Source organism: Budorcas taxicolor, chromosome 7 (assembly GCF_023091745.1).
Source record: "Budorcas taxicolor isolate Tak-1 chromosome 7, Takin1.1, whole genome shotgun sequence".
NCBI lineage: Eukaryota > Metazoa > Chordata > Mammalia > Artiodactyla > Bovidae > Budorcas > Budorcas taxicolor.
Window position 1 is genome coordinate 3439669 of NC_068916.1, and position 21721 is coordinate 3461389.

Genomic DNA, 21721 nt, shown 5'->3' on the forward strand with positions numbered 1-21721 from the left:
CTATCTATCTATCAAATGTAAAAGTCACTCTGAGGGAAACCAAGCCCAACACCCCCACCACCAATGTCCATTAAAAAAGCAGCTAAATCAGAAAACTCCCGAACAAAGCAGCTGTGCACTGGTCCGCCGCCTGCCTCGCTGGCATGGCCACGTGAAGTAAAATACATGGGCAGTTTCCATACTAGCAAAATACTTTTATTATTTTATAGTGATAAAACAGGAAAGGAAAGACTTCTTTTTGGTGTATACCAGAGTTAAGGAAGTAAAAGAATAAGGGAATTAATAGCATTTTTATGTACTTTGATGACAGTAAAAAGTTAACAATACCAACTGTTTGTCATAAAACTTATAGCCCCCCAAAACACATATTATAAAGGATCATAGTTTTTAAATCTATAAAAGTAAAAAATATACAGTCAGAAGCTCTAACGCTTACTCCATCTTTAATATAAAATTGTAAACATTTATTTACACAAAGCAAATGTGTATAACAAAAGTCCGAGCACCCTTTTCTTTTGAGTCATGGCTCCTGGAAGATGGGGGTTTGCACTGAAGTGGAGTTGTCTCCTTCCCTGACTACGCAAAAACCAGATTCATAAATAAAGCCACTGGCAGCTCCCCGGGGGGCCCCCAAGCATCACATTTATTGCTCTGACAAGCAGCAGGTGAGAAGCCTGCCATCTGTCTGGGTGGCCCCAGGACTAAGGCAGGGGCAGCCCTCCCCACAAGACGGGGCAGAGGTGTGAGTGCCGAGGACAGAGGTGAGCGGCAGCCAGAGGGAGACCGGGAGAGGAACAGGGACCCACCACCAGCCTCCAGCCGCTATTTTTGGTTAAAAAAAAAAAAAACAACCCACTGAAGTCACCCTCTTCCCCTTCAGACTGGGGAGCTCACTCGGAGGCCGGCGTCTCCACTGGCTTTATGACGCATCCCTTTCTCTGAGCTATATCCAGCCTCCGGGGAGGGCTGGGAGGGTGATAAAAGGGAAATGGCCCGAACGCCACTCACAGCGGCAAATGGCTACTAGAGAAGACCTGAGGGTCCAAGCACCCCCATGAAAGGCACTGCTGGTGCAAAGTAACAACCGATGTGTGCACAACCCTTCATCCCCTCAAAGCCACTCAAGCTGGTTGTGTGAGCATTTTTCTTGGCTCAATTTTTTACATATGATACTCCTTGAATAATCCATTTTGAAACTCCAGGGAAATAAAAATGGGGTTGTGATTCCGCCAGAGATCACTCTGCATATAAGCCACTCTTTTCAGTGTACTACTTTCCCTCCAGTATTCCATCTGAAAGAGTTTCACCCTATGCTTACTGCTTCTGCTATACTGAAGTGCTCTCTCCGTCTTCACTTTCCACAACGGCCCACAGGTAATACTACTACGTGGACTCTTAGCTTAGTCAAGACCTAAACAGTCATAGACCTTGAAAGAGAAATCCACTTGAATTTTTAGAAAGGATGTGTTAGTGTTACAAAGCAATTCTCTCTAAAAAGTGCAAGTCGTCTGAAGAGGCAGTGGCAGCAGTAGCAGGACGGAGTGGGGCCCCTTCCTCTGGCCTGTGTCCTCTTTCCTCCTTCCCCTGAGCCTCTGCTTTCTGGGGAGGGGATACCCGCCTCCTTACAATGCTAGGGTTTCCTGGGGAATTCTAATCTAGTAAATTAGTGCCATAAGGAGGTTTTCCACTTGGGCTGGAGAAATAAAGAACGGGAGGCAGAAAGAACGGTTATGGGAAATGAAGACAGGGTGAAAGAAAAGACATCTGTGCACAACTCAACAATGATCACCTTCCTAATACAGTAAATACGAGTCTCCAGAGAAACTGCAAACGGTGGGGAGTCACAACAAAAGAGACACAGGAACCCCAGTTTGTATTACAGCCTTTAGCCTGGGGTCCTGCTCTGAAAACATGGGAGGAAGGGACTCCTCAGCCCAGGTCCTCCTAAATGCCAACGTGGAAGAACAGCATTCTGGGAGAACGCGGGGCTGCAGTAACGACCGCATCTCTGCCACCAGCTCTGCTTCTCACGGCATCCCGTTCCTTTTTGGCACATGCAGTTTTCCAGTGAGCCTCTCTTTGTCCTGAAAGCTGACAAAGAGCAGGAATAAAAAAGGCTCTTAATCAAAAGGAAACCCTAAGTTTCCAATGCCACTTATAGATTTTAACCACCTACCCTAATCTGTTTTAAAACCTTAAAACCTTTAAAAAATCTTTTCTATGCTACAAATTGCAAATAGTTCCACTATAAAGTTTCAACAAAAATCTGTCCCAACATTGGGCCAAGTGGAGAAATCTTGGATTAGATCAAAATGATAGTACAGATTTTTATAAACCTGGCATCGTGGGGTTTTACTGTTGGCTTTTTGGTCTTCTGGATTAAAAAACCACCTGTAGAACCCTGTCGTGCTGTGCCAACCCCATACAGTGACACCAGCAGATGGGGCGGGCCAGCCCGACATACCAACTGCTGGCTGGGAGCCGTGGGCCCCACGGTCCCGGGAGGACCAGGCCTCAGCTCTGCCTGCCCGGCTCCCTGGGCTGTGGGCTTTTGGTCCAAAGTAGTAACTTTCTTGAATCTGAGAACAAAAATACAGGCTGTGTGAACGCTGAAAACACCACAAATCCTCCTGCTACTGAGGCCCAAGGAGGTCGTCCAGATCACTCATCCACTCCTCCGAAGTCCTGTTCTTCAGCAGGGAGTCGATCAGGTCGGCGTCCCCAGCCATGCTGGCCAACCCGCCACTGCCCGGCTGCCCGCTGTAGGCGAAGGGCAGCTCCTGGCCTGCGGTCCGCACGGGGTAGGCCTGGGCACAGTGCAGGCCTGGCCGGCCGCCCATGGCTGGGGCAGGGCTCTGGCTGAAGGCCCCCAGCTCTGGCCCTGCCGGGCTCAGGCCCGACAAGCCCTGCTGTGGGGCTCCCTGGGGAGGTGCTGGGGCAGGGGCACTGGTCCTCTGCTGTGCGTTCACAGTGGGCAGCATGGACCCTGCCACAGCTGCTGAGCTCATGGGGGCCATGGGTCTGCTGGGCATCGCCTGAGAGAACTGCGGGCTGGACATTTTCAGGTGGGCCTGCTGCAGGTGGAAACTGGAGGCTGCAGTGAACGGGCTTACGGTGCTGTTTCCTGGGGGCTGGCCGCTCAGGTTTGGCATTCCCTGATGTTGCCAGGTGGAATTCTGGCCTCCCATGGCTGCTGATACCCTTGGGACCTGTGGCTTAGTTAAACCCGAGTTCAGGGCCCCCTTACTGTGCTGCTGGGAGAGACCAGAGTTCCCCAGCGAGTTCTGTCCATAGGCAGCTGAAACCGAGGTGTTCTGGCCCACGCTGGTCTGCCGCGGAATGTGGGCATGTCCGTTGGTGGCCTGTGGTGGAGGCTGGGCAACCATCTGGGTTATGCCGGAAGTCATGCCGTAGAGGCTGCTCTGGGGCATGCTTTGGGAGCCAGTGAACTGAGCCACACCCCGGTCCTGCTGGCCTGAGTTTGAGGGGAGAGAAGAAACCGAAGTGTGTCCAGGGCCCATTGGCATCAGATTCCCAGCCTGAGGGAACACTCGGGGACAGCTGGAGCTAGATGGACCCAAGCTGTTCACGCCAGGCATGGCAGAAGAGGGCCCTAGAAGAGAGAGAGAGAGTGCTGTCAGCCAGGCCAGCGCTTCTTCACCACCACTAGGAGACACAGCTAAGACCCACGCAGCAACTGCCACCCCGCAGGCGCGCAAGGCAAGGGCAGTGTTCTGATACCCCACCAGACACACACGATCACTGGAACCTTAAAGAAGAGAGCCCTGGGGGCCAAAGGTTCCCCACAGGGTTGGAATGGAGGCCGGTCTGGAGCAATAAGGCGATTAAGACAGGTACATTAAAGAAAGAAAAGGCACAGAGGAAGGGGCAAACTCTGTGGCTAGGATGTGGGGAGAAGTGTCTGGGATAAAAGGAAGAGATGGTCCTGGCCAGATCCAGAGGAGCTGCAGCCCCCACATGGGGACAGGGCTGTAGAGCCGCAGGGTAACTGGACTGTGGCTGGTTCAGGCCTCGCTGGCCGGGGACTGACAGGATCACTCGGATGAGGGCCCACACTGTGTGGTACCGCAGGGTGCGGAAGGGAACCGATCAGAAGGCGTGCACCGAGCGCCTGCTCTGCGGCGCAGGCTGCGCTGGGGAGACAGGGGGCCTGTCCTCGGGGACCTGCCATGTGGGACTGTCTCAAGCACTGGATGCGTGGTGACAGCACTAACAAAGACACTGTTTTGTGCACGCAGGAGAGGGGCTGTTCAGGAGTTGGCCATAACTGAGTACGCGTTGTTTCTCCTCTTCTGCTTTCCGTTAGCACCTAACTAAAAACCGAGTTGAAAAAGAGAGAAATGCTGAAATAACCCACTTCTTTCCCACTGATAACACACAGCAACATTAAATGGGATAAAGGCAGGAAAGCTGGCCACGGCTCAGCTTCTGAGCTGCCCACAGACTTCAGTCCCCTGCCTGTCAGCATAACGTAAAACCCACGCAGCTCCTCTGGAAGCACGGCTGTGGGCAACTTCACCAGGACATGTTATAGCAAGAGTCACTAACCGAGGAAAGCACAGGTTTTGAAGATAGTCCAAGAGCTAGGAAAGCAAGTATGGCCTGGACTTTTCTGCATCTATCAACTGAACTCTCTCAGTATTTCTAGAGCAACAGCCTGCACAATGCTGGTCAGGTTCTCTCCCGCATCTGAGACATGACAGCTGAAACCTCAGAACGCTTCCTGCCCCCACCAGATCAACTGTCTGCTGCTGACACCAACATGAGTAGACAGAAAAAAAGAAGCAAAAGGCCACAAGCACATTAAGTTTCTCCTTATCTGGAAAATGGGACAGGATCATTTTTTAAAGAGACACGTAACAGTAGAAGCAAAGAACTTTCTTAAGAATTACAGAAGCTACTTCCTATGGATAAGATATCTTTCAACTAGAAATGATTTTGCCTTAAACGACTATATAGCCAGGGACCCAGCCAAAGCAGCCTGCTTCTGTCCTCCTCCTCTGGCTGACCTACAGGTCACCCAGAGAGCCAGGCTCCTTACACAGACTGAAGCTACAGGAGCATGTAAGTCCATTTAGCAGCTATAATGCAAAGCTGAGCAGACAGCAGAAAGTCAGCATGAGGGGAACGTCTGCTCAGTGCCTGCCTTCCCCCGCCCCACACCATCGTCTCAAACACTCCTCACCTGTGAACTGTCCAACCTGTTGTGGGAAGGTGCTCTGTGTTGGGTCTTGATACTGGGGTGGCGGGCGGGTCAGATGGCGCTGAAACTGCTGCTTCTCCTAGAAAATGCCGAGACCAACAGAAAACAAGACCCACGTTAAAAAAAAAAACAAAACGATCAGAGAAAAGTAAACTGTCCAAGTTTGTTACTCAGAGGGACTCCTGTGGAGACAATGCTCATCATCTCATTTGGGGGATTCTTAATAAACAGTATGACACAGAATGACGGGTCAGATCTAAGGAGCCACAGAAAGGAATGGAGTTCTGATACACGAGACAGGATGGCTGAATCCCAAATGCTTTATATGAAATATCCCAAACAGGCAAATCTATAGGGATAAAAACTAGATCAGTGGTTGCCTAGGCTTAGGAAGATGAACGAATAACTTTTAATGGGTACAGGGTTTCTTTTAGGTAATGTTCTAAAACTGGTTATGGTGATGGTGTGTAACTCTGACTAAACTGAAAACCATTTGAATTGTATACTTTAAATGGGTGAATTGTATGTCATGTGAATTATATCCCCCAAAAGCTGTTATTTAATACATGGTGAGACTGAGGCAGTAATGTGGGTTTTAAAGTCGTCCTCAATCAACCTTATCCTCTAGGTAACTAGTTCTCTTCTGTCTTAAGGATGTAATTTAAAAGTCCTGAGAATTCCTGTAACCTGGAAAATCCCATGGGTGGAGGAGCCTGGAAGGCTGCAGTCCATGGGGTCACGAAGAGTCAGACTCCACTAAGTGACTTCACTTTCACTTTTCACTTTCATGCACTGGAGAAAGAAATGGCAACTCACTCCAGTGTTCTTGCCTGGAGAATCCCAGGGACGGGGGAGCCTGGTGGGCTGCCGTCTATGGGGTCGCACAGGGTCGGCCACGACTGAAGCGACTTAGCAGCAGCAGTACAATCTGATGACCAAGGGGGCAAACCAACTGCAGGGCGAGGAGGGGGTTGTCAGTCCTAATTCTCAAATCCCAGGGCCTCAAGGATGTCTTCATTTCCCTACTTTATGTTCTGCCTTATAGCAAACTCTTTTGGAAGCTGCTGGAAAACTGGTTCTAATACATTGAGATTCCACCTTCATGAATCCCCACTAAGTGACATAAAGCTGCCCGGCCACAGGCTACCACTGTCTGAGAAATAGCCCACTCCTGTTTCCCAGAGTACTCTAAAACCAGACATACAAATAATCGCAAATCCACATACACACATATGGAAGCCTGCAGCCACTGCAGCGACCTGGGAGGCAGGCAAACACGGGAAGGGGTGGGGGTAGAGTGTTCTCCCGCCTTTCTCTTTACCTGTTCTGCCAGAAGGTGCTGTTGCCTTTGCAAAAACTGCTGTTGCTGCAAATGTTTTTGTTGCTGCTCCCTCTGCTTCTGTTGGTCCAAAAGCAACTGATGCTGCTTCATTATAGCTGCCTGCTGCTGGTTACTGAGATAGGAGGAGCTACTGTGAGTGCTGGCCACGGAAACAGCAGGTGGCTGAGTCCCCACACTGGCAGCCTGCGTCGGTACAGGGACATTGGGAGGGTTCTGGTCCTGTCAACAGAGACAAGGGGGCCTCAAGTCAGGTGGGACACACTGAGGACTATGAGGCCTGATCAGGGCGGACGAGCTCTGTTTACTGAAAGCCTGGCTCCAGGTTCTCTTGGAAGCCTCTGCTCTTTTGGCACGTGACTCCAGAGCCCTCCCAGCAAGGCAGGGCTGGAGACCAAAAGCACTAACACCCAAGTGTCCAGGCACAGCTATGAACAGTTAGTAGCTAAGTGTTAGCATTGTTTCCTACAATTCACCAGTGGCTTCAACTTGTATACCTGCATACCCAGTTCCAAAAGCAACTGTAGCTTGTAAATGCTCCCTTACTGGAATACATGGGCACAGATAGGCCCCCAGAGAAGAAGTTTCTGAGGGACACTGGTTGATGAAGAGGCTACCCTGAGTGTGCAAACCTTGGGCCCCTGGTGGGCAGGGCTGTCCCTGAACCAAGAAAAATTCTAGTTTGTCCACCTATGTACAGTGTTTTCCTGGGACAGACTGCTTGGCTTCCGTCAGATGCGCTGCTCTTGTTTAGTCACTGAGCTGTGTCCAGCTCTTGCAGCTCCATGGACTGTAGCCCACCAGGCTCCTCTGTCCATGTGGCAATATACTGGCTGAAATGAGCAGAAGGATGAACATTACACATACGTTCTTCTACTGAGAGATGCTTACACTGCTTTCAGTTTTTGGCTATCAGAAATAACCATGCAATGAATATCTCGTACATAACATTCTTTCTCTTTTTTTGTATTATTTCTTGCAGAGGTATAATGTGTCAACGTTTACAAACATTTTTATGGCTTATGAAAACTATATAATGTCAAATTACTTTCTGAAAGCACTGTGCCCATTTACACATCGTTACTACGATCTGAAACATGTCAATTTCCTCAGATATTACTAGCATAGAGTTTTTCTATTTTTAAAATGTTCAGTTCAGTAGCTCAGTCGTGTCCGACTCTTTGCAACCCCATGGACTGCAGCACACCAGGCTTCCCTGTTCATCACGAACTCCCAAAGCTTGCTCAAACTCATGTCCATCGAGTCAGTGATGCCATCCAACTATCTCATCCTCTGTCGTCCCCTTCTCCTGCTTTCAATCCTTTCCAGCACCAGGGTCTTTTCCAATGAATCAGTTCTTCCATCAGGTGGCCAAAGTATTGGAGTTTCAGCTTCAGCATCAGTTCTTCCAACAAATATTCAGGCCTGATTTCTTTTAGGATTGACTGATTTGATCTCTTGCAGTCCAAGGGACTCTCCAACACCAAGAGTCTTCTCCAACACCACAGTTCAAAAGAATCAATTCTTCGGCACTCAGCTTTCTTTATAGTCCAACTCTCACATCCATACATGACTACTGGAAAAGCCATAGCTTTCAGACCTTTGTTCGCAAAGTAATGTCTCTGCTTTTTAATATGCTGTCTAGGTTGGTCATAGCTTTCCTTCCAAGGAGCAAGTGTCTTTTAATTTCATGGCTGCAATAACCATCTGCAGTGACTGTGGAGCTCCAAAAAAAGTCTGTCACTGTTTCCACTGTTTTCTCATCTATTTGCCATGAAGTGATGGGACCAGATGCCATGATCTTAGTTTTCTGAATGTTGAGTTTTAAGCCAATTCTTTAACTCTCATCAAGAGGTTCTTTAGTTCTTTTTCACTTTCTGCCATAAGGTTTGTGTCATCCGCGTATCTGAGGTTATTGATATTTCTCCCAGCAATCTTGATTCCAGCTTGTGCTTCCTCCAGCCTGGTATTTCTCATGATGTACACTGCATATAAGTTAAATAAGCAGGGTGACAATATACAACCTTGACGTACTCCTTTCCCTATTTGGAACCACTCTGTTGTTCCATGTCCAGTTCTAACTGTTGCTTCTTGACCTGCATACAGATTTCTCAGGCGGCAGATAAGGTAGTCTGGTATTCCCATCTCTTGAAGAATCTCCCACAGTTTTTTGTGATCCACACAGTCAAAGGCTTTGGCATAAGTCAAAAAAGCAGAAGTAGATGTTTTTCTGGAACTCTCCTGCTTTTTTGATGATCCAACGGATGTTGGCAATTTGATCTCTGGTTCCTCTGCTTGCTGTAAATCCAGCTTGAACATCTGCAAGTTCTTGGTTCACGTACTGTTGAAGGCTGCCTTGGAGAATTTTGAGCATTACTTTGCTAGTGTCTGAGATGAGTGCAATTGTGCAGTAGTTTGAACTGCTTGAAGGCTGCCTTGGAGAATTTTGAGCATTACTTTGCTAGTGTCTGAGATGAGTGCAATTGTGCAGTAGTTTGAACTGCTTCTTTGGCATTGCCTTTCTTTGGGATTGGAATGAAAACTGACGTTTTCCAGTCCTGTGGCCACTGATGAGTTTATTTATCTATTTTATTTTTGGAAATAGTTTTAATTTATCTAGCAATATCTGTACAGGAAATATGATGAATGTTTTAAAATGTTAGTGTGTTACAAATACACAAGGGTACATTCACTGCAGCCTTTTACTTACAGTAGTAAAAGGAAGGAGATACCTCACTGCACCATGACAAAACAACTGTCATACAACTGGTATAAAGTCACACTACTGTCCGCTAAGCATCAGCGGATCCACCTGTGTGGAAGGTGTGGAGGGCAGTCCAGGACGTACTGCGGTGGAGAGAAGCCAGCGCTAGCTCTGAGGAAGGCTGGGAATGCTGTTTGTTTACTCTTCCAGGGGTGGGGGACACTTTAGAACGTGAATGTGAGTAGAAACGCAAACAATGATCATGATAAAAGGGTTCTCGACCATCCTCCACCCTTCAGACCCAGTGATTCTGCCAGGCTTGAGAGCCTTAAGTAAATAACCATGGAATTGAGACCTGTTAGGAAGCAGCATTCACCTAAATGCTATAAGCTTACTAAAACTTAGGGCATTTTGAACACACATATCTGAAAGTTTGTTTAAAAAAGCAGAGCCTCTAAGGACATTAAACATGATCTTTACCTTCAAAACATGGCCACGAATGATTTAAGTTGTGTGGCATGAGAGAGACACCAGACCAAGTGCAAGGGTTCTATCCTATTCTACTGAGAATCAATCCTGGTTTGCTTGGTCGATTTTCATTCCCAAGGGAGTTGGAAGTCAAAAAGTAGCTGCTCACTTACTCCCTTTGTTCCCCAACTATCTGGGACCTGAAAAACCACTCAGTGGGTGGACATGAATGCAGAGTATCGGAGCAAAGACCCGTGCTCACCTGGCTAGGTGCGACCAGTGATCGGAAGGGCATATTTCCTGGCTTTGGTTTTATCAGAAATAAGGAGCTCTGCTCACTGCTAAGATGAGGCAGCTGCTGGGGAAGATAAGCCATCAGGGCTGGCTTGCTCTGGCCAGCCCCAGGGCCACCTTGTCCACAGTCTGCTTTGTAGTGAGAAAGGGGCTTGGTGTTGCCATAGTCCAGCACCGAGCCTTGGCTAGCCACGGGGTTCTGATTCAAGTTACTTGGCGGCTGGTGGCTCAGCAGGCTCACATGGCTGGGCTGGAGGTAGGGGCCTCCAGGTCGAGGGGAGCTCTTGTTGACACTGGGCATCATGAGCAGTTTGGAAGTGGTGAAGTCTGGCTTGTAACCAGGAGGGCTCGCCGGCTTTTCCACGGGGTAAGGGGCGTTTAAGGGACTGTGGGCGGGGCCTGTCTGCTGCCACGTGGACATCTGGCCTGGAGCGGGTGCTGGGGCAGCCTGCTGCGGGTTCTGGAGCATCTGCTCACGCTTCTGCTTGGCAGCGATCTGCTGGAGTTGGTGGGCAGAGGACAGCTCTGAGCCTCCGCCTGGGCCCTGGCTAGGCAGCACCACACTGGAGAGGGCTCTCTGTGCATTCTGGGCCTGGGCTGATGCCGGCATCAGGCTGGGACTGGGGCTGTCCACCCCAGGCTGACCAGCGGTGTGGAAGAGGGGCTGGGAGCCCCCGAGGCTGGGTGAATCTGTGGTCACAGGGCCAGATGAAGGCCCCATAAAGGTCTGTCCTGCAGACCCAGCCCTCACTTGTGGAGAGCCTAACTGTTCCTGCTCAAAGGCCGCTGGAGAGAATTCTGTCTTAATATTAATCTCCTGCGCCAAGGGGGTCTGTGTGGCAGAACCAGAAGACTCTGGGTCCTTCTTCTCTTCAAAGTCCTCATTGAACAGATCCTTCATGTCTTCATCAGGCACTGACCTGTTCAGCTCCTCAATGAGCTCCTTCCACTCCTGCTCATTGAGGTTGAGGTCAGGCATGAGGTTGCCTTGAGAGATGGAGCCTCCGGCCCCTGCGATCATGCAAGGCAGGTCATCCATGGGCTCCTGTTTCAGTTCTTTATTCAGGCTCAGGGGAAATGACTCACTAGTGTTGCTGCCTCCGTTCAGGTGGAGGCTAGAGTCTGCCAGACACTTCTTGCTGATGGAGTCCAGCCCCAGTGTGTGCTTCCCAGTGGCCTGCAGGGCTTCAGGGCCAGGCTTGTCGGGCTGGCCGAGTGGGGAAGCCGGAGGCAGGCCGTTGGAAGAGACGGCGGCTCCGAGAGAGGCCTCTCGGCGCGTCTTCTTGTGCCCAGGAAAGAAATCTCCGTAGCCATTCTGCTGATCACCATTTTGAGGGGAAGTGGCACTGTCGAGATTCCTCTTTACCGTATCATGGAGATGCTGAAAAACATAAAGAAGAGTGACTCACGTACACAGCACCACGCGTGTGACCCCTCTGCTCCTGAAGGTGGCTGAGACCAGGGTCTGCACCCCGGGAGTGCTCTCCTGCCGACTCTGCTTGCCTAGTTTATACTCTCCACTTCCAGGAACACACACCCATTTCCCCTCCATTCGCCTTCTCCTTTCCTGTGGCCTTGTCTGAATCAGGACTAGCTCAACTGTGGCTAAGCAACACAGCTGCAGTCCGTGAGTCAGTCCCTGGACATATGCAGCTCTCTTGGTAGGACGCAAGTCTGATGCGGCCCAGAGTCAGCTAATCTGAGGGTGTGCCTGACAGTGGAGCCAGTGAGAAAGAGCCACGGAACATACATACATTCTTGAGAACACCATTTGAGTCCCCGGATCTAGGTTATGCCTGAGACCAGCCATCCCCCTGGACTTCTCACTTACAGGAACCAATGAGTTCCTCCTTACGTTTAAGCTGGTTTAACTTGGATTTCTGCTGCTCGCAGCTGAAGGAGACCTGGCTGGCGTAGGTTGGGCTTGTCGGGGGCTGATCACGCGCTCCAGGCTCTGTCTCAGAGCACAGCACTCCCATGCCCTCTCCATTCTTTCCAGGTGCCCTCTGGCTCCACCCCTTCTCTCCAGGCCTGGCTGCATCCTCATACGCCTCACAGGTCCTCTGCCTTTTGTCCCACTCTCCTCCCCGCCAACCCTGAGCACCTTCCACCCCCTGAACCCAGTCACCAGCCCTCACAGACCCCACCGCTTCTGAATAGGACCGTTAATTCCAATACAGTCCTGTCTGCCTGGCATTGTTCCTTACTTCCATCTTCTCAACTGCATTTGTTCAACTAACCATGGAATTCCAGTTGAGCTGTTTCAAATCCTGAAAGATGATGCTGTGAAAGTGCTGCACTCAATATGCCAGCAAGTTTGGAAAACTCAGCAGTGGCCACAGGACTGGAAAAGGTCAGTTTTCATTCCAATTTCAAAGAAAGGCAATGCCAAAGAATGCTCAAACTACCGCACAATTGCACTCATCTCACATGCTAGTAAAGTAATGCTCAAAATTCTCCAAGCCAGGCTTCAGCAATACGTGAACTGTGAACTCCCTGAGGTTCAAGCTGGTTTTAGAAAAGGCAGAGGAACCAGAGATCAAATTGCCAACATCCGCTGGATCATGGAAAAAGCAAGAGAGTTCCAGAAAAACATCTATTTCTGCTTTATTGACTATGCCAAAGCCTTTGACTGTGTGGATCACAAGAAACTGTGGAAAATTCTGAAAGAGATGGGAATACCAGACCACCTCTTGAGAAATCTGTATCCAGGTCAGGAAGCAACAGTTAGAACTGGATCTGGAAGAATAGACTGGTTCCAAATAGGAAAAGGAGTACGTCAAGGCTGTATATTGTCACCCTGCTTATTTAACTTATATGCAGAGTACATCATGAGAAACGCTGGACTGGAAGAAACACAAGCTGGAATCAAGATTGCCGGGAGAAATATCAATAACCTCAGATATCCAGATGACACCACCCTCATGGCAGAAAGTGAAGAGGAGCTAAAAAGCCTCTTGATAAAGAGGAGAGTGAAAAAGTTGGCTTAAAGCTCAACATTCAGAAAACGAAGATCATGGCATCTGGTCCCATCACTTCATGGGAAATAGATGGGGAATCAGTAGAAACAGTGTCAGACTTTATTTTTTTGGGCTCCAAAATCACTGCAGATGGTGACTGCAGCCATGAGATTAAAAGACGCTTACTCCTTGGAAGAAAAGTTATGACCAACCTAGATAGTATATTCAAAAGCAGAGACATTACTTTGCTGACTAAGGTCTGTCTAGTCAAGGCTATGGTTGTTCCTGTGGTCATGTATGGATGTGAGAGTTGGACTGTGAAGAAAGCTGAGTGCCGAAGAATTGATGCTTTTGAACTGTGGTGGTGGATAAGACTCTTGAGAGCCCCTTGGACTGCAAGGAGATCCAACCAGTCCATTCTGAAGGACATCAGCCCTGGGATTTCTTTGGAAGGAATGATGATAAAGCTGAAGCTCCAGTACTTTGGCCATCTCATGCGAAGAGTTGACTCATTGGAAAAGACTCTGATGCTGGGAGAGATTGGGGGCAGGAGGAGAAGGGGACGACCGAGGATGAGATGGCTGGATGGCATCACTGACTCGACAGACGTGAGTCTGAGTGAACTCCGGGAGTTGGCGATGGGCAGGGAGGCCTGGCGTGCTGCAATTCATGGGGTCGCAGAGAGTCGGACACGACTGAGCGACTGAACTGAACTGAACTGAACTGACCCTTATTAAGCGTCTACCATGTATCAGGGACAAGTGCTGTGGGGATATCAAGACAAAGGAGGCGGTCCCACGGGCTTCCAATCTTCTAGGACATGGCTACAGAGTAAGACAAGCACTCTACGCAAGCAGCAGAGCAGTGAGCACCCTGAGAGCTCACCAAGAGAGCGTGGCAGCGGAGGCGAGGAAGACAAGTGGTGTCCTCTCTCCCTGTCCCCCAGCCCTGCTTCCAGCTGCCAGCACTCAACTCCTCCACTGACAGAGGCGCCAACACGCACCCTCTAAGCATGGCTGCTCCTTGCCGATGCTTACTTCTGGTGCGTCTTTTATCCTTTATCCCCCATTCTCAATTCCACACCCCGCCACTAGCCCTAAGCATCTATACGGTGCTATTTAAAGTTCCAAATAACAGCTTTCAGCATTATCGTCAGGTAGATTTCAGAGAGCAGCACAGGACACTCCGCGCTGCTGTCTTCGGCTGCAGAGAAGGACACAGGCCCACCACACCCACTCTATGGGGCTGAGTGCAGAAGCACCTGATCCCCAGGTGGGAGCGGGGCAAGGGGCCAAGGGCAGCGGCTCTCCGCAAGAAACCGCCTGTAGGCACGCATGCGCAATGAGCAAGAAAATAAGGAGGGTAACTTTATCAATCTCTGAGTCTCAATGTTCCATTCCCTCTCCTTCAAGACTTTCTTATTTAACTGGTAAAGCTGACTGCACAGTGTTCTATAAATTCTGCCCAAGTACTTCTTTAAACAGATATTTGGATACTTAAGTTAGCTCACAAAAGGTTAAAAATGCTGAATAAATGGAACTGTAGGTCAGAGGTATAAGCAAAACATGATCCTAGGACCCCACTCAAGAACACAGCCCCTATGTATAAAGGACACATATCTCAAGGTGATGAATTTATGACAAATCCACAGCCAAATATAATATTCAATGGTAAAAAGCTGAAAGCCTTCCCACTAATTCTGGAATAACACAAGGATGCTCACTCTCACCTCTTCTATTCAACACAGTCCTAGCCACAGAAATTAGGCAAGAAAAAGAAATAAAAGGTATCCAGATTGGAAGAGAAAAGGTACAATTATCATTATATGCAGATGATAATACATATAGAAAACCCTAAATACTTCACACAAAACCTACTAGAACTGATAAACTGAGCAGGGTAGCAGGATACAAGATTAAATACATAAAGCAATTGCATTTCTTTATACCAACAATGAAATATCAGAAAGGGAATGGAAAAACAAACACCTTTTAAAACGTGTGCTCAGTCACTCAGCTGTGCCGGACTCTTTGTGAGCCCCTGGACTGAAGCCCGCCAGGCTCCTCTGTCCACGGAATGTGTCCCGGCAAGAATACTGGAGTGGGTTGCCATCTCCTTCTCCAGGGGATCTTCTCGACTCATGGATCAAACCCAAGTCTCCTGAGTCTCCTGCAGGTGGATTCTTTAAGCTACCTGGGAAGCCCCAAAAAGTCATAACAGAAAAGGAATGTTTAACAAACAAACAAAGAAACACTTTTAAAAAGATAAACCCCAAAATAAAACACTTAGGAATAACCCTGACCAAGGAGGTGAAAGACTTACATTGCTGGAAACTATAAAACATTAAAAAAGGAAACTGAAGATGACTGAAAGAAATGCAAAGCGATCCCATGCCCTTGGACTGGAAGAATTAACACAGTTCAAATGGCCACATGACCCAAAGCAAGCTACAGATTTAATGCAATCCCTGTCAAATTACCCATGACATTTCTCAAAGAACTAGAACAAATTACCCTAAAATTCATATGGAACCACAAAAGACCCAGAATTGTCAAAGCAATCCTGAGGAAAAAGAGTAAAGCTGGAAGCATAACCCTTCCAGATTCCAGATGATGCTACAAAGCTACAGTCATCAAAACAGTGTGATACTGGCACAGCAGCAGACAGGGGTCAGTGAAACAGAACCAAAGACCAGAAGTCAAACCACACTCCTACGATCAGCTGGCCTTCGACAAAGGAAGCAAGGCGACACAAGGGGAAAAAGACAGTGTCTTTAGAAAGTAATGTTGGGAAAGTTGGATAGCTGCATGTAAATCAATGAAGTCAGAACAAATCCTCTCACCATACACAAAAATAAACTCAAAATGGTTTACAGACTTAAACATAAGACATGGCACCATAAAACTCTCAGAACAGATCACAGGCAAAACATTCATTGCTCTGAAGTGTACCAATGCTTTCTTAGGTCTTCCAAGGCAAAAGAAAGACAAACCGAAGGACAGGGCAAAAGACCTCAAACAGGACCTAAAGAAACTTGCATGGTTTTACACAGCAAAGGGAACCATCGACAAAATGAAAAGACAGTCTGCAGAATGGGAGAAAATATTTGCAAATGATGCCACTCTCAAGGACTTAACTTCAAAAACAAACAGCTCATACAACTCAACAACAAAAAAACCGAAACAGCGCAGTCAAAAAATGGGCAGACCTATAAATATTTCTCCAAAACAGACCTACAGATGGCCAACAGGCACATGAGAAGATGCTCAACGTGGCTAATTATGAGAGAAATGCAATCAAAACTACAGTGAGGTAGCACCGCACAATGATCAAAATGGCCATCTTTTAAAAGTCTACAAATCAATGCTGCTGTTGTCCTGCACTGCTGGTGGAAATGTAAGCTGGTGCAGCAACCGCGGAGAACAGTATGGAGCTTCCTCGAAAGATCAGAGACAGAGTGACCATACGACCCAGCAGCCGCACTCCTGGCCATCTATTCAGACAGAACCGCAGTTCAAAAAGGTGCGGGCACCACTATGTTCACAGCGGCGCGTTCACAAGAGCCAAGTCCTGGAGACGACGTCAATGTCCGTCGACAGTGAATGGACAGAGATGATGTGGTGCGCATGTGCAGTGGAGCACTGCTCAGCCCGAGAAGAAGGAAGCAACGCCATCTGCAGCAACAGCTGAGACCACACTAAACAAAGGAAGTCAGAAAGAGAAAGACAAACACCACGTGCTGTCCCTTAAATGCGGGACCGAAAGACCCCCTGGAGAAGAAGGCAACGGCAGCCCACTCCAGTGATCCTGCCTGGGAAACTCCAGGGACAGAGGAGCCTGGCAGGCTACAGTCCAAGCAGTTGCAGAGAGCTGGACGCAACTGAGCGACTGAACAGCAGCAGGAAAAAACGGCAGAAATGCGCGTCTGTGAAACAGAAACAGAATCGCTGACTGGGAACAGACTGATGGCCGCTAAGAGGGAAGAGGACTGACACGGGAGGCTGGGGTTAGCATGTCTGAGTCTTTATATACAGAATGAACAGACAAGGTCCTCCTGTACACAACGGAGAGCTACACTTAATATCCTATGGTAAATCATAACAGAAAAGAATGCAAAAAAGAAGGGTGCACATACATACATACATGAAGAGAACTGAATCACTCTGATGTATAGCAGCAATTAACACAGCACTGGAAATCAACTACACTTCAATTATCAGAAAAGTACTAAGACAGCCCCTGCAACACAAGGACATGTGCTTTATTTTCCTGCAGGTTTTTCTGCTTCTTGCTGCCACCTAGGGGTATGAGGGGGAAAAAGGAACCATGATCCTAAAATGTACCCTTCATAAGAGCCATTGTTTTAAAAGTTTCCTTTGGGGAAAGTAAAATTTATACCCATTTAGTTAGAAGGAAATAAAAATGAATTGCTAATATTGAGGGATTTTTTAAAATTTATTTTTTACTGAAGATTAATTGTTTTACAGAATTTTGCTGTTGTCTGTCAAAACGCAACCAGAATCAGCCAAAGACATACATATATCCCCTCCCATTTGAACTTCTCTCCCATCTCCCTCCCCACCCCACCCCTCTTGGTTGATACAGAGACTCTGTTTGAGTTTCTTCGTTCAGTTCAGTTGCTCAGTCCTGTCTGACTCTTTGCGACCCCATAAACCACAGCACGCCAGGCCTCCTTGTCCATCACCAACTCCCGGAGTTTACTCAAACTCATGTCCCCATTGGGTCAGTGATGCCCTCCAACCATCTCATCCTCTGTTCTCCTCCCGCCCTCAATCTTTCCCAGTGTCAGGGTCTTTTCTAATAAGTCAGTTCGTTGCATCAGGTGACCCAAGTATTGGAGTTTCAGCTTCAACATCAGTCCTTCCAATGAACACTCAGGACTGATCTTCTTTAGGATGGACTGGCTTGATCTCCTTGCAGTCCAAGGGACCCTCAAGAGTCTTCTCCAACACCACAGTTCAAAAGCATCAATTCTTCGGCGCTCAGCTTTCTTCACAGTCCAACTCTCACATCCATACATGACCACTGGAAAAACCATAGCTTTGACTAGACGGACACTTGTTGGCAAAGCAATGTCTGCTTTTTAATATGCTATCTAGGTTGGTCACAACTTTTCTTCCAAGGAGCAAGTGCCTTTTAATTTCATGGCTGCAATCACCATCTGCAGTGATTTTGGAGCCCCCCAAAATAAAGTCTGACATTGTTTCCACTGTTTCCCCATCTATTTGCCATGAAGTGATGGGACCGGATGCCATGATCTTCATGTTCTGAATGTTGAGCTTTAAGCCAACTTTTTCACTCTCCTCTTTTACTTTCATCAAGAGGCTTTTTAGCTCCTCTTCACTTTCTGCCATAAGGGGGGTGTCATCTGCATATCTGAGGTTACTGATATTTCTCCCGGCAATCTTAATTCCAGCTTGTGTTTCTTCCAGTCCAGCATTTCTCATGATGTACTCTGCATATAAGTTAAATAAGCAGGGTGACAATATACAGCCTTGACATACTCTTTTCCCTATTTGGAACGAGTCTGTTGTTTATTGTCCAGTTCTAACTTGCTTCCTGACCTGCATACAGATTTTTCAGGACGCAGGTCAGGTGGTCTAGTATTCCCATCTCTTTCAGAATTTCCACAGTTTATTGGGATCCACACAGTCAAAGGCTTTGGCATAGTCAATAAAGCAGATGTTTTTCTGGAACTCTCTTGCTTTTTCAATGTTCTTACAGATGTTGACAATTTGACCCCTGGTTCCTCTGCCTTCTGTAAATCCAGCTTGAACATCTGGAAGTTCATGGTTCACGTATTGCTGAAGGCTGGCTTGGAGAATTCTGAGCATTACTTTACTAGCATGTGAGATGAGTGCAATTGTGTGGTAGTTTGAACATTCTTTGGCATTGCCTTTCTTTGGGATTGGAATGAAAACTGACCTTTTCCAGTCCTATGGCCACTGCTGAGTTTTCCAAATTTGCTGGCATATTGAGTGCAGCACTTTCACAGCATCATCTTTTAGGATTTGAAATAACTCAACTGGAATTCCATCACCTCCACTAGCTTTGTTCATAGTGATACTTCCTAAGGTCCACTTGACTTCACATTCCAGGACGTCTGGCGCTAGGTGAAGGATCACACCACCATGAGTTTCTTAGCCCATACAGCAAATTCCCGTTGGCTATCTATTTTGCATATGTTAACTTAAGTTTTTATGTTACTCTTTCCATCCATCTCACCCTCTCCTCCCCTCTCCCCATGTCCATAAGTCTGTTTTCTGTGTCTGTTTCTCCACTGCTGCCCTGTAAGTAAATTCTTCAGCACCATTTTTCTAGATTTCGTACATATGCATTAGAATACGATATTAATCTTTCTCTTTCTAACTTACTTCACTCTGTATAACAGGTTCTAGGTTCATCCACCTCATTAGGACTGACTCAAAGGCATTCCTTTTTATGACTGAGTAATATTGTGTATACATTGTGAATACGTACCACAACTTCTTTATCCATTCATCTGTTGATGGACATCTAGTTTGCTTCCATGTTCTAGCTACTGTAAATAGTGTTTCAATGAACAACGGGACACATGTGTCTTTTTCAGCCCTGGTTTCCTCAGGGTATCTGCCTAGGAGTGGGACTGCTGAGTCATACGGTGATTTTATTCCTAGTTTTTAAAGGAATCTCCACACTGTCTTCCATAGTGGCTCTATCGATTTACATTCCCACCAGGGATTTTTAATTTTATTATATTCTTTCTGGAAAATCATGTGTTCCTCAGTGTTTGGGCTGTCTGTAAACCTGGGAGCTAAGCTGAGTTTTCTTTTTCCTAAGTGGGGATGATGGACACCTAAAAGGTCAATGCACTTGATGAGTCAGCTGGTTGTCTCAGATTAGGAAAAGAACCCTTCTTTGCCCTAACAGTTATAAAAGCTACCACTCCCTCTTTTAATATCCACATGCAAACAATTGCAAACAAGTTGCAAACAACTTAATTTTGCAATACCAACTGCTTTTAGCCAAAGGAAACCTCAGGTCATTTTCTCAACTGCTCACAAAATGCAGCTGGAGTGCTGCAGACAGGTTTGGAAGTGTGGAATGTGGTGGCTCTGAGCATTTGCAGGAGTGCGGGGCATTGCAGAGGAAAGCAACGAGCTGGGGAAATGGTCTGGAGAGATTTTACATTATTTAAGAGCAACCACGGTAAGAGCTATAGAGCATATGGAACTGGCTTGCCCTCAGCTGTCTGGTGCTCCTGGGCAGTCCGCTCAGAGGGTCCTAGTCTAACTACCAGACAGTCTCCCATGTGCAGGGCCTCTGGAGGGTTCAGTTCTGGCATAACGTGATCTGGTGCTCATTTCCTTCACACAGAGGTTTTGCTCAATCTGCATGTTTTGACGGTAAACTGGAGGCCCTGCAAAGCTCACCCAGTCAGTCATGACCCCTGCCCTGGCCTGTGCCACCCATCGTCTTCTGTTTGGGAGAGGGGCCCCCAGACCATCAACGCTGAGTCAAGCTGGAGCAGCTACACCTTATGAACAACACATCAGTGTCCTGTGTCCCCCCACTAGCCTTACAGGAGAGTCCCTCACCTCGTCCTTGCTTCCTCCCTCTTCCAACACCTACCAATGGCAGTTCTGCTGCTCTGTGGTACAACTCCTCCACGTGAGAGTTCCACTCTGAGTTAACCAGCAGCTGTGGCTGTTAAGACGGGAAGTGGCTCTTATCAATGCCAGTCACCCAGGGCAGCCACCAGCGCTTCCTGCCTCTTCTCACTAGACATTAGCTTTCCTCCCCTCCCTCTTCTGGCACCCTTTTATCAGCCAAACACTACCACCTCCACCCCTGAGAGCCAGACAGCGTTTTGGTTCACCACCTGGGAAGTGACTCGGTGTTGGATGGGAGGACTTGGGAGGACTGCTTTCTCAGAGACTGGCGATGATCTTCATGCCATTAAACACAGTCTAACACTGTGTCTTTTCCTTCCCTGCCCTCTCGCTCTTCTAGCATCTGCCACATGATGATTCCCTTCACTCACTCATTCATTTGGTTGCACTGAGAACTGTGGGATCTTAGTTCCCTGAACAGGGATGGAACCCACATCCCCTGCATTGGAAGGCAGAGTCTTAAACCAGTGGACCACCGAGGAAGTCCCTATTCCCTCCATCTGTTTGGGGAAACACACTGACTGAAACTGCCCACCCTGGCCAGGCAGCAAAGGAACTGTTTGCACGAGTTATTTCACAACAGGTCTTAGGAATGAACACGAAACTAACCAGCCACCACCAACCAGAAGACTTCGGGAAAGGCCAAAAGGAAATGCCACTGGTCCTACCACCTCCCAGAATCCTTCCTGCTGGCTTCTGTCTTGGCTGACCAGTGCATGCACCACCAGGAAGGACCTCGAGTCAAGAGAGGTTGGCCAAAGAAATCCCATCACCATCAAACCTGAGACTGCGAGCCATGCTGCAGAACAGTTCCCCTGGATTCCCTTACGCTTCTGCTCTCGGCCCGGGAGCCCCTTGCAGTGAAGTCTCTTGCTTTGTCAGCTCGTACGTCTCTTTGGACAATTCATTTCTGAGCGTTAGACAAAAGCCCACTCTTGGACCCTGGAAGGGGCTCCCTTCCTGCAATGAAGGGTGACTCTGGTGGACTGTCCTTTGCTGTGACTGACAGCCCACCATCCAGCGCACTGAGGGGGCCAACCCGCTTCCTCACCGGTGGAC

General features: G+C 48.0%; 1 protein-coding gene across 1 annotated transcript in view; it reads right to left on the reverse strand.

The window, feature by feature from the left end:
- Positions 1–282: 282 nt before the first annotated feature.
- The window catches only part of MAML1 (mastermind like transcriptional coactivator 1), a 60526-nt gene continuing 39087 nt past the window's right edge, over positions 283–21721 (reverse strand). The window contains exons 2-5 of the mRNA XM_052642845.1: positions 9998–11410; positions 6546–6785; positions 5207–5303; positions 283–3613 (exon numbers count right to left, since the gene is read on the reverse strand). Of these exons, the coding sequence (XP_052498805.1) occupies positions 2634–3613; positions 5207–5303; positions 6546–6785; positions 9998–11410 (2730 nt within the window). The 3' untranslated portion in view covers positions 283–2633. The remainder of the gene's footprint in view (positions 3614–5206; positions 5304–6545; positions 6786–9997; positions 11411–21721) is intronic.